Genomic DNA, 13,405 nt, shown 5'->3' with positions numbered 1-13,405 from the left:
TTGAACGTATAAAAAAAGCAATGATATCCACCCCAGCTTTGGGCCTCCCAGACTATAGTAAGGAGCTTCACCTTTTTGTTCACCATAAGAATGGTTTCGCTCAGGCTGTTTTGACTCAGGACCGCGGGGAAGACAAAGGTCGATTGTTTATCGTTTGTGGACCGAATTGCCAGAGGTCTGCTGGGTTGTCTTCTAGCAGCAGCAGCCACTTGCCTTGCTGCTCAGCCTTCGCAGTCTCTGACTCTTAATCAGCTTACTCGTGTCCATGCCCTGCATTCATGGAAACGTTACTGATTCGCTGTGCCCTGCAACACCTTACCCCCCGCTAGGGCAAACTAAGTGCAAAATCAAGTTATTAGCAAACCCAAATATTAGAATTACTCACCGTGCAACTTTTAATCCATACACTCTTCTCTCTATGGAGGAAACCAGTGATCTACACTGCTGTGAAACTGTTAAACAAGAAGTAATAAAACCCTGTGTGGACCTTACTGATACTCCTGTTAATGCCGATTTAATGTTTTTTGTTGATAGTTTAGCTTTACGCAACGATATGGGAAAACCGTGCGCAGGATATGAATTTGTTTCCCCCACCCATATTGTGGAGGCAGTAGCATTTCCCGTGTTGTACCGAGATTTACAAGGGTGTTGCCTGGATTGGGGAGCATGCCTTATGAGAATAGGTTGAGTGAACTCGGCCTTTTCTCCTTGGAGTGACAGAGGGTGAGAGGTGACCTGATAAAGGTGTATAAGATGATGAGAGGCATTGATCGTGTGGATAGTCAGAGGCTTTTTTCCAGGGCTGAAATGGCTAACATGAGGGGGCACAGTTTTAAGGTGCTGGGGAGTAGGTACAGAGGAAATGTCGGGGTAAGTTTTTTTACGCAGAGAGTAGTGGGTGCGAGGGGGTGAAGGGGGTGGAGGCGGAATCAATAGGGTCTTTTAGGAAACTCTTAGATAGGTACAAGGAGCTTAGACAAATAGAGGGCTATTTGGTACGGTAATTCTAGACAGTTTATAGAGTAGCTTACATGGTTGGCCCAACATTGTGGGTTGAAGGGCCTGTAATGTGCTGTAGATTTCTATGTTTCTAATATCCAGTAAATGTAGTTACGAATCACTGTTTTTCCCCAATCATACATTGTGGGTTCAGTATCCTGATATTGACAGAGGTACCATCTTTTTATGATAGGTTTAAGCTAATGCCTTCACCACTGTATATAAAAAGATACTTGGCCTCTGCATGGAAGATCTCCCCAGTGTCTAGTTTATATTTTATTACTATCAAAATTAGAAATAGAAAATCTGGCTATCATTTTTTTGTGGAACTCATTGTGCACAACTTGGCTGCCACATTTTCTACATCAATGGAGGCTGTGAAGGACTCTGTGACTGGGGGTTGTGGGGTGTTGGGGGGGCGTGTGACTGGATCTGTCTGGGGAAGTCAGTGGGTGATTCCGCCACTAGGCGGCAGTGTTCTTTTACTGTTAGTCAGCCAGGGTTTCGGCTAGTCCAGAGAGCAAGTCTGCCCAAGTGCGGAGCTGGTAGTGTAACTACGGGTGACACCCGTCTTTGTCTATGAACCAGTCAAAAGGTTTGAATAAGTGTACAAGCTGATGGAAATGAAGTCATCAGTGCTTCTGCATTTATAAATTTCCTTATTATAACTTTTCACTGCTGAGTTTTTAAAAGTTAATCTCAGCAAATATTTGGATATGGTTCTCTCATATTTGCATTTAGATTATTATCCCTTAATTGCCAGAATTGTTTATTTTGCTGATTTTGCATACCAGCAGCATTTTCTTCCAATGCAGCACAGTTTGTTTCTTTAGATCACCAACATGTCGTGTCAGGCAACAGAACAATAGTCAGTCAGTGTCTGTGTTTTACGTCGGCTAATCATCAGCAGAGAACTTCCTGTCTTCCAGTTACCTCCATTTCCCTATTCCCCATGTTTCAACAGTACTTAACAAATTAATAATTGGATTACTGTACAGAAATAAACACAGATTGACTGCCATCAAATAATTCCTGTCCTCCAACCATCCTTCAGCTGGGGATAATTTTGCCTTCGGGAGAAACTAAAAGTTAGGAGAGAGACCTGCGCAGAACATTTTAGAGTTTAATGTGCTTAGAAATGTTGGTTGAACATTTTGTATTGTCATGCAGTTGGCTCCATTTATGTTACACTTATGGCTAACTGGGAGTTAAATTTGCTATTAAATGTGGTTCTGATTGCCGGGCACCATCCTGATTTCTCCTGCTCCCACCCTGTTTCTTCTCTCTGCCCCACCTCTCTCTCCCCCTCCTCCCCCCTCCCCATATAAGATCACTGGGCACCATTGAACTAACAATATGGACACTCTTTATGGACAGTCAAGTGGCCCTCAGCTTTCTCATGCCTAATACTGGTTAGATGGCCAGATTACACAAGTGATAAAGTAGCTGATTATACACATTTCTTCGTCGCAACCAATCCTTTGAGGATGATGTGCTTCCAACCCCAATTGTGTGGGTTCTGAGATGATCCAACCCAACTACCTAATCCCGCAGACAGCCTGAGGAGAAGAAATGGGCCTGTTCAGCTGCATTGCCAGAGGTGAGGCTAGTTGAATCTTGATGCTTTTGAAATGCGAGGTTCTTCAGAAGTCAAGAATGATTAGAAAACTCTTTGCTAAGCAATTATATTAAGTGTTACGTGAGTGGAAAGCAAATGAAAGAGGAGCGAGAGAAGAAAAGAAAAAGCAGTTGTGGTCATCTCACACTCAGACCAGAGATAATGAAATTTTCAGTGATAACAATTAATCTATAAAATAACCAATTTCAAGTAGTGTGATACCTGTTACAGAAAACTAAGAAGCTTTTAGAAAAATACAGAAGAAATTGTAGTGCAATTACTGGAAGTTTCACTGAACAATTACAGATATATAGGTGAATATATAAAAATACAAGCAAGCATAGGAAAGTTAAACTACAAGAACATAACAATTCTACACCTCAGTGCAACAGGCTGATAGGGTAGGCAGGAGGATCAGTTGTGAGCTCGTGCCCTGTGGCTGTCATTCTGTGTGCTCCTGGTAAATGAACTCCAGGTTCAGGGTCATCCCAGGCGTTCATTCTCTATTTTGAGTGGGCAGCGGATCCCCAGGAATCCAGTTGGATATCAGCCTTTTTCAGAGAAGGCTTTGAGAACTTTCTAGAACCTTTTAGTTGTTTACCAGATAACTTCTACCACAAGACAGATCCTGGCATACAGTGCTGGCATACACGTCTGGCCTTTGACATGAGTCTACAGGCAGTCTCCTAGTTCCTGAAAGCTATTTGTAACCCAATTCATTCATTAGGCAGAAATAAACAAAATCAGTGTGTTGTAGAAGGTCGCAGGTGGGTCTATGACAGGAGAGCTTGTAGGTACAAGAAGACCAGCTGCCAGTCGGTCTCACTGATTCTGTGAGTGGACACTGTTAATGCTCAGTGTAATGTTAAGCAAACTGTAAATGCGTCACTTGATCAGCCTTCAAAGGGAACTGACGAAGGGACTTTGTGTTAATTTGATTTCTTTTTCCATAGATGCTGCCTGACCTGCTGATTATTTGCACATTTTCTGTTTTTGGCTCGAGACTGGCAGTTCCCCTAGAGGTTCTTATTTCCAGTAAACGTGAAGCCATTCCCCCTGAGATTGGTGGTTGTCCATCGTATCTGATGATGACAGGAACCCTGTGTGGGAGAAAAGGGATCTAGTGCTTTCTTGGCGTATATGACGAATAAACTCTTCTCGGGCTTCCAGCCAGGTACAGGGATAGATTATAACCGATGTTTCGATGACAAACTCTGCCATCTTCATCAAGGACAATGTCTGGGTATATCTATTCTGGTGGTATTTATACCTCCCCTCTGTCCCTCCTGATTAGTAGTCCTCAAAACATTGGTTATAATCGATACCTGTACCCTGCTGGAAGCCCAAGAAGAGCTGATTTGCCTGTGTGAGAGAGTTTATAAAATGGAAAAGCCGTTGCAATGGGGTAATTTCACTCTCTTGACCTCAGAAGTCCAGGTCCAGTGGTACGAACGAGCGTTAAAAATTGGGGCCTTCCTAGTTTGCAGTAGAGTGCCACGAAGCCTGCTGTGCCTTGTCCTGCCCTTCGCTCTCCACGTAGCATTGCAGAACCACCCTCCTGGCTGTTGGACCTCACTGTAGATCCCATCTGCCCAGTCTACTGGAGCTGTGTCTGCGAGGACAGGCATGTCCCCATCTCACCAGGGTATGATGCCACCAGGTAACCTCACCTGGTGTAGCCCACCTGTCAAAGCGGAGGACCGGGGAGCGGCCGCTATCGCATGCAAAGAGCTACTTGGAGCCACAGGTGAGAGCTGAGTGTCCGGTGGGAACTAGAATGGACACAAAAAAAGCCCTTCACTAGAGGTGCTACCCCTCCCTGGATACCCCAGACACCCTGCTCGTGATAGGTAGTAGATATAACACTGCGTGCTCCTGTGGTTGGACTCATACAAGGTCAATTTGGGGCACCCGTTACCACAATTATGACTACACAAATGAGCTAGAGAAATCTGCAGGTATTTGCAGCTGCCTGCCTTGTGCTGCAGGTCAATTCTCACACTATCATCTGAAAGATCTGGACTGCTTGTCTGCTATCAGAAGCCTTGAGGGGATTTGCTGAAAGGAAAACAGCTCTACATTATTCTGCACCAGTGATGTAATGTTTGGAGAGGGCTGAGATTGTTTATTCAGTACTGTGCAAGTAGGAGCGTCCCAGATGTGGATTGTTATCTAGACAGGTCACTGCTTTAGCCTGTCTGCGCTTAAGTGCTCATAAAAACCATTAAAACATTCCAAGAGTCTATAAAGAGAAGGAACACTGGAGTATTACAAACTCTAAATTAAAGCAGGAACGTTGAAAAGACCAGCATGCTTTAAGGGAAGGGAAGCAGGGTGGCTAATTTTATGGATGTGTCCCATTCCCAGCTAAAAACTGAGCTCCCATTGTTGCTGGGGAAGTGGAGACACCATATTGCAAGACAGGAAGAAATCTACACATGGCCCCAATCAGAGCAGTTAATGTACTAAGTCTTTACGATTTGTAAATGTCAGTTCATCGAGTATTCTTCAGTCACGTGGTGAGCACACACCTGAAACACTAACCTCACTTTTACAGATGTGCTCTGTGACTCCAGCAGGTGGCAACTGGAGCAGTCAGTTTGCCCTGAGCACTTCAGGAAGGATATATTAGCCATGGTGGAGATCACACCAATAATATTGGACTTTAAAAAATAATACTTAACTCTTAGGGATGCAGCGCTGTGTAGGCCTTTTGGCCCTTCGAGCTATGCTGTCCCAGCAACCCTTCAACCCGGTTAACCTCAACCTACTTACAATGACCAACCGGTTCATCTTTGGACTGTGAGAGGAAACCAGAGCGCCCAAGGAAAACCCTCGCATTCCACAGGGAGGACATACGGAGACTCCTTACAAAAGAGTGCCAGAGTTGAACTCCAAACTCTGGAATGCCCCGAGCTGTAAATGCTACCATGACGGCCAAAAGAATTAGGACAGATTGTGTAAACTTGGCTTGTATTTCAAACCCATTTTATTATTCTTTATCCTATTCGTTTTAACCCCAAGTTGCCTTTTATGCATTTTTGACTCAAAATTAACGTCATGAAAATCAACAGAGACAATATTGTTCTCTCTGTCCGCGGTTCAGTCCTGCTGTGTTTTGTTTTCCTTAGCAGGGATAAATTGGTTTATTATTGTCTCTTGTACTGAGGTACGGTGAGAAACTTGTCTTGCATAGCGTACATACAGATCAGTCATGACAACAAGGTAAAACAATAACAACGTGTTACAGAGAAAGTGTAGATGGACAATAGGTGCAAGGACATAATAAGATAAATTGTGAGGTCAAGTGTCCATAAGATGTAATTGGTTTATTACACATTCATCTCACGTACTGAGATGCAGTGAAAAGCTTATCTTGTATGCTGTTTAAATCATGACACAGTTCATTGAGGAAGAACAAGGTAAAACTGTAACAATGCATAATAATGTGTAACAGCTATATACAGTACTGTGCAAAGGCTTTGGGCACATACATATTGCTGGGGTGCACAGCACTTTGTCAACGTGGAGCGGAGAGCGAGGTTGTAAGTCTGGCGGAAGCAAAGCATGTCGGGAACGGTGAGGGTGGAGTGCTGCGGGAGGGGTGTGGGACAGGTGGCAGCGAAGGAGTGCGGAGGTGGGGTTGGTGCGTGTGCAGACACAACTGGCCCTGAGACACCAAGCACGTTCAATTGATTCTAAACACTTGGTTTATTGACCATTACAGAATGTCTTTCTGGTGCTTTCCCCCTCCCCCTTTCCCAAGCACGATTCTCCTCTCCCTGCCTCCTTCCCACTCTCAGTCCACAATAGAAACCCATATCAGAATCAGGTTTATCATCACTCACATATGTCATGATTTTTTTTGCAGTGGCATTACAATGCAATACGTAAAATGACTATAATACTGTGCACAAGCTATAGGCACCCCAGCCATATACAGTGCATATAAAACTATTCACTCCCCCTTAAAAGCCTTTATGTTTTATTGTTTTACAACATTGAATCACAGAGGATTTAATTTGGCCTTTTTGATACTGATGAACAGAAAGACTCTTTCATGTCAAAGTGAAAACAAACTTCTACAAATTTGTCTAAACTTATTACAGTTATTAAACACATAATAATTGATTGCAGAGTTATTCATCCCCTTCAAGTCAGCATTTAGTAGGTGCAGCAATTACAGCCTTGAGTCTGTGTGGACAGGTCTCTATCAGCTTTGCACATCTGGACCCTGCAATTTTCCCCCATTCTTCTTTACAAAACTGCTCAAGCTCTGTCAGATTGCATGGGGATTGTAAGTGAACAGCCCTTTTCAAGTCCAGCCACAAATTCTCAATTGGGTTGAAGTCTGGACTCTGACTTGGCCACTCCAGGACATTAACTTTGTTGTTTTTAAGCCATACCTGTGTAGCTTTGGCTTAATGCTTAGGGTCATTGTCTTGCTGGAAAACAGATCTTCCAAGTCATAGTTCTCTTGAAGACTGCATCAGGTTTTCCTCCAGGAATTTTGTTGCATTCATTTTACCCTCTACCTTCTCAAGCCTTCCAGGGCCTGCTGCAGTGAAGCATCCCCACAGCGTGATGCAGCCACCAGCTTGCTTCACAGTAGAGATGGTTTGTTTTTGATGATGTGCAGTATTTGGCTTACGCCAAACATAGCATTTAGTCTGATGGTCAAAAAGCTCGATTTTGGTTTCATCAGACCATAGAACCTTCTTCCAGCTGACTTCAGGGTCTCCCACATGCCTTTTGGCAAATCATAGCCAAGTTCTCATGTGAGTTTTTTTCAACAGTGGCTTTCTCTTTGCCACTCTCCCATAAAACTGTGGCAGGTGAAGCACCTAGGCAACAGTTGTTGTCACAAGGGATGCTCAGTGACTTGGAAATTTTCTTGAATCCATCTCCTGACTTGTGCTTTACAATAATCTTTTCACTGAGGTGCTTGGAGTGTTCTTTTGTCTTCATGGTGTAGTTTTCACCAGGATACTGACTCACCAGCAGTTGGACCTTCCAGATACTGGTGTATTTTGACTACAATCAATTGAAACCCCTTGACTGCACACAGGTGATCTCCATTTCACTAATTATGTGACTTCTAAAACCAATTGGCTGCACCAGTGATGATTTGGTGGGTCACAGTAAAGGAGGTGAATACTTAAGCAATCAATTCTTTTGTGTTTTATATTTGCAATTAATTTAGATCACTTTGGAGAGATCTGTCTTCACCTTGACATGAAAGAATCTTTTTCTGTTGATCAGTGTCAAAAAAGCCAAAATAAATCCATTGTGATTCAATGTTATAAAACAATAAAACATGAAAACTTCTGGGGGGGGGGGGGGGTGATGAATCTATATATATATACTGTGTGTGTGTGTGTGTGTGTGTGTGTGTGTGTGTGTGTGTGTGTGTGTGTGTGTGTGTGTGTGTGTGTGTATTTGTATATATAGAGAGTGCAGTGTAGGTGCAGAGTTGATCTGATCGTTCTAGGGAGCCATTGTAACAATGGTGTAGAAGCTGTCCTTGAGCCTAGTGAAGCCTGTGTTCGGGCTTTTCTGTTTTCTGCCTGATGGTAGACAGGATGCCTGGTGGGTCAGGTCTTTGCTTCCGCTGGCTGCTTTACAGAGGCAGCAATAGAGTCCATGGAGGGGAGGCTGGTCTCTGTGAGTTCCATACCAAACCGTTATGTATCCAGATAATATAGATTCTATGGTGCATTGATAAATAGTGGTAACTACTGACGGGGACTTGCCAAATTTCTTTAGCCTTCGGAGAAAGTAGGGATGCTACTGAGTTTTCTTGATTGTGGCATCAATGTGATTGGACCAGGACGTTCTGTATTATTGATAATGTTTTATTTGTTTACTAAGGTACAGCCACACTGTCCAGCAACCCCTACCCTAATCATGGGACAATTTACAATGACTAATTAACCTACCTACCAATGGTTCTTTGGACTGTGGGAGGAAACCGGAGCACTCGGAGAAAACCCACGCAGTCATGGGGAGAATGTACAGACAGAGGCGGGAATTGAACCCGAGTCGCTGGTACTATAAAGCGTTGTGCTAACCACTATGCTACTGTGCCGCCCCACTCCTACAAATTTGTAGCTCTCAGTTCCCTCAACCTCAACAACGTTGATGCCACCAAAAAACATGGGCACCGCCTCCCCCCGTTCCTGAAGTCAATGGAAAACTCTTTTGTTTTGACATTGAGGGAAAGTTGTTGTCATAACACCATGTTAATAAGCTCACTATCTCTTTCCTCTACTCTTGACTCATGGTTATATTATGGTGGGAATGCGAGGTAGTATTCCCAAGAGTTAAGAGGGACCTGGTTTGGCCAGTGAAGAACAGTGCCAGCAAAATGCATGTTCTATGTGCACAAGGTCCACCGAAATACTCCAGGGTTTGAGCCAGGCGCTCCTGGGAGTATGTTGCAAAGGAGGTCTCCATAAGGATTTGATTTGCTGCATGTTGGGAGGTGTAGGTAGATGCTTGTCCTTGGTTTCCTAACTCACCTGGGCTGAAGTAAAAGTAAACAATGAGCTGCAATCTATCAGATGTGGCAGAGAGCAACGGTAGCGGCAGCCTGAGGTGATCTTCGGTTGTATGAGGTTGCACCGAGAGGGCCGTGGTCACTAAAGGCTTTCAAGTGCAACCATGGCATTGACCTCCGAACTAGTTAAGACAGATGAGTAAACTTATATTTCAGATCACTGGAGGACAGAAATTCCAGTGAGATCAAAAAAAATTAGGCTGAGTATTAGATTATGTCAAGTCACATAATGTAACCCAGTGGTGGTGTGAATAAATAAAACCTGAATTTCTGAGCGAGAAGATTGAAAATGCAGATGAATTTTACACTGTTGTCGTCACTTGTGGGAATTCAATGATGACTAAAAGTGAAGGGGAATGAGGAGTTCAGTGAACACTAAAAATCTCCAAGCTCAAAAGGTCAAAGCTCAAAGTAAGTTTATTGTAAAAGTACACAGATGTCATCATATACAACCCTAGGATTCATTGTCTTGTGGGCATTCACAGGAAGTACAAAGGAACAATAGAATCAATGAGAAGCTGAACAAAAATAACCAGCGTGCAAAAGGCAACATATTGTGCAAATACTAAAGAGTAAAAAGCAAAATAATAATAATCACAAATATTGCAAACATATTGTATAGTCATTGAAAGTGAGTCCATAGGTTGTGGAATCAGCTCAGTGTTGGGGTGAGTGGGTTATCCACTCTGGTTCAGTAGCCTGATGGGTGAGGGGTAATAACTATTCCTGAACCTGGTGGAGTGGGACCTGAGGCTCCTGTACCTCCTTCCTGATGGCAGTAGAGAGAGGAGAGCATGCTCTAATATTAAGGTTGATTGTATTGTCGTATCGGTTCGCTCACTTGCCTCATCAGTATGGAAGGGTGACGGCAGGCTTTAATCGTGCTTTTATTGTCTTTGCCAGGCTGTATCTCAACTGGAGGAGAGCACCGGCAGGCTAACGGAGCAACTGGACAAGCAGGTGGGTCTACACCAAGCTGCACTGCAGCGCTCCGGCAAGGCAGAGCAAAGGCTCTTGGAGCTCCAGCAACGAGTTCAGTACCTGCAGGAACGCATGCTGGACGGGGACGTGCTTTGTGACGCTCTGAGCCAGGACAAGCAGAAGGTATGAAGTGCAGTCCTTCACTGCATTGGTTCAGCACCCAGAAGGATTTTGTAGTGTAGAGTCGGTGGCATGGTACTGTAGTGGTTAGTGTGATGTGTCTGTAAGGAGTTTATACATTTGCCCATGACCACATGGGTTTCCCTGGGTGCAGGGTTTCCTCCCACACTCCAAAGGTGTGGGTTAGTAGGTTATTTGGCTGGTGCAAGTTCTTTGGGCCAGAAGGACCTGTTATATCTCTAAATCTAAAATCTAAGAAATAATAAATTTTAGCTCTTGTCCTGACTCACATGAAAAAACAGGCAAAGCTACTTTGCTTCTTTGCAGCTGGGTTCCACATCTCCTTATGACAGGGAATGAGGTCAATGCCAATTCAGTCACGCAATCCAACTTCCCCACTTATTTTCATCATGATCTCCACTCCCTACCACTCACTCCTACACCCTGGGGCAGTTGACCAAGGGCAATTAACCCACCAGCCTACACACCTTTGCAATTGGTGGCACAATAATATACGGCAGCTGGTGGAGGCATTGACTCACAGTGCCAGAGATCTAGGTTCATTCGGGTTTCATGAAGTCACTCATTTGTATACTAGAGGCAAATTACAGTGGTCAATTAACCTGCCAACCACACATCTTTGGACTAAAACACCCGGGGGTAGGGAGGGAGCCCACACAGTACAAAGGGAATGGAAAAGATCTCCATACTGGCATGGCCATCTGTCAGCATTGAACACAGTTTGCCCGAGCAGTGGGGTACCAGCTCTGCCGCGGTGCCACCCTTCGTCTTTTGTGTCAGTATTTCTCTTATTTTACCACGGAGGGGTGGAGGAGGGCACTCTTTGTAAACTGGAGAAATGCTCAGCAGATTGTATGTTGCAAGATACAATAGATGCAGTCCACTGATAAATGCAAAACTGTTTTCGCAATGACTCACCGATGGCCTCCTGCGGCATCTGTCCAAATATGCCACCACTGTTCAACAGCTCTGGTGCTGTCAGTGGCAACAGGTCTGATGAGCTAATTATGTTCTGAGTTAAGAAAGTCCATGGGCACAGGCTGAATAATTCTCAAGGCCTGGACAAAGGAAGAATTGGATGGCTTACCCACAAAGAATGGTGCTAACCTCAGTGGGCTGCCAGGACTTGGAAGTACAACAATCCCTGTTCTCATCTACATTGCTGACAAAGATGCTGGATCGGAGGCTGTGTTGTGGATAAGTCATGATTCAACATTTGAGTGGTAACGATGGTTCTGATGCCAACTGAGTGCCATCCCATGTTTTATTGATGTACCATAAATTAATTCAGAGCAGCTAATCTTAACATATTAGGGTGTTAAATTGGTTTGGAAGAACATTATAATGTATGTAAGTGATTCTTGTTTAAATATTCATTTTTTCTTAAGTATCTGAAATTTTTGGAGCAAATCGTGGAGAAGATGAAGCTGGATGAGATGACATCAGAGATTGGCTTTGATATGCAGCTAGACACAATTCTTGCCCGGGCTGATCAGCTGGTTAAAATGGAGAGCGAAGCCATTGTTGAAAACAAGACTCTGACGTACAACCTGCGAAGAAAGGTAGATTAGGCTGAGATAATCGACTCTCGGCTCTGTCAAATCAATCTTATTTGGCTTCTTCGTATATTAGTGAATGGTCGGTTATTAGATATATCACGATCAGGCTAATCGTCTCTAGAGTCAAGATCCTTCCCAAACCACACTCTCATGGACTCTATTCCCCGATCACTTCCCTTCACTGGGCTTTGGGCAGAGCCTGGAGTCCGTGCTTTCCTGTGCACAAGTGATGAGCAACTCCACACTGGTGGAGCCAGGCGTGAAGCAAAGTCTGATGACAGATTTCATTGCAGCAAAGCTCATTCAACATCTGTGAAGCTGGGACTACTGGGCAATGGTATTCAGAGCAGCTAGCAGCAAGTCTCAGAGGCTCAGGCGTCTGTGCTCCATTAGATTCTAAAGACATGGAGAGGGATTGCGCTGTGGAGCCATGGAGGCACAGACTAGCTCTCCCACCCCAGGTATATGACAGTTGTTATCTAACCAGTACATATCTCATTATGTTTTCTGTAGTTTGATAGGCTGCTGGTGTTCATGATGAGATGGTGTAGTCCAAGGCCAGATCTCCTGTAAAGTCATTCCTCTGCTAAAAATTTCCACTTTCCACCAACCGTGCATCAGCCTTTAATGGAGAGGCACAGGAACGTAGAAGGCGGTGACCAAGGAAAATGCACAAAGTGATAGTTGGACCTTTCATCCTTTGATGTACAAAGTTACTTTAGGATAGGATATTATTTTGTGCTTGCTTTTTGTTTCATGCACCATGATGGTCAGCAGTATAGAGGTTGGTGGGTAAAGGCAGGAAAAAAAAACTGCTGGAAGAACACAGTGAATTGTTGACTGATACGACATATGCAATGCACTCCAATTTTGACACAAACCCATTGAGCTCAAACGTGGGTGCCCTGCAGCTGGATTTTGCACTCTCCCAGCTTTTACAAAAAAGACTTCCTCAATAGTGCAGTGAAAATCCCTTTTAGATTGTACTCCTTCCTGTCCCTCCACCCTCTTATTCTGGCTTCTTCCCCCTTCCTTTCCAGTCCTGATGAAGGGTCTCAGCCCAATCGAAACTGTTTATTCCCCAACACAGACGCTGCCCGACCTGCTGAGTTGGACTGAGAATCTCAGCATGAATTAAGTGTTTCTGCAGTGGGACTTGAACCCACTACCCCCTGACTCCAGCAAGAATGGTGCGAGCAAGCCGCTGCCGGCTTAAAAAATAAGTGCCTCCGGTCTAATGTGAGAATTGAAGGGACTAATTTATTTTTCACTCTTGCAGCTTAAAGCACAGAAAGAGAAGTTAGAGAGCAAAGACCTGCACATGGACTTGCTGAGGAAAAAAATTACCCAGATGGATGCAGAGAAACAGACTCAAACTGCCCTGGCAGTGGAGAGAGATGAAGCCAACCTTACCGTGCGGAAACTGCAGAAAAAGGTGGAAAACCTCGAGAAGGAGCTGCACTCAGCCCAATCCTATGGCATGGCTCTGAAGGCAAAGCTGTCTGACACTCATGAGCTCAAGGTAATTCCAAAAAGTCTAGTCCTTCT

The 13,405-nt window shown here is 44.2% G+C and overlaps 1 protein-coding gene across 1 annotated transcript in view; it reads left to right on the top strand.

Moving 5' to 3' along the window:
• Window positions 1–13,405, top strand: part of ccdc170 (coiled-coil domain containing 170) — a 78,778-nt gene that overhangs the window by 54,644 nt on the left and 10,729 nt on the right. Inside the window, exons 9-11 of the mRNA XM_073050269.1 lie at window positions 10,080–10,280; window positions 11,687–11,860; window positions 13,137–13,379. Coding sequence (XP_072906370.1) covers window positions 10,080–10,280; window positions 11,687–11,860; window positions 13,137–13,379 — 618 coding nt within the window. The remainder of the gene's footprint in view (window positions 1–10,079; window positions 10,281–11,686; window positions 11,861–13,136; window positions 13,380–13,405) is intronic.

The sequence above is a fragment of the Hemitrygon akajei genome, chromosome 7, assembly GCF_048418815.1.
Source record: "Hemitrygon akajei chromosome 7, sHemAka1.3, whole genome shotgun sequence".
Classification (NCBI taxonomy): domain Eukaryota; kingdom Metazoa; phylum Chordata; class Chondrichthyes; order Myliobatiformes; family Dasyatidae; genus Hemitrygon; species Hemitrygon akajei.
Note: the sequence above shows the minus strand (reverse complement) of the source record. Positions and strands in the feature narration are given on the sequence as shown.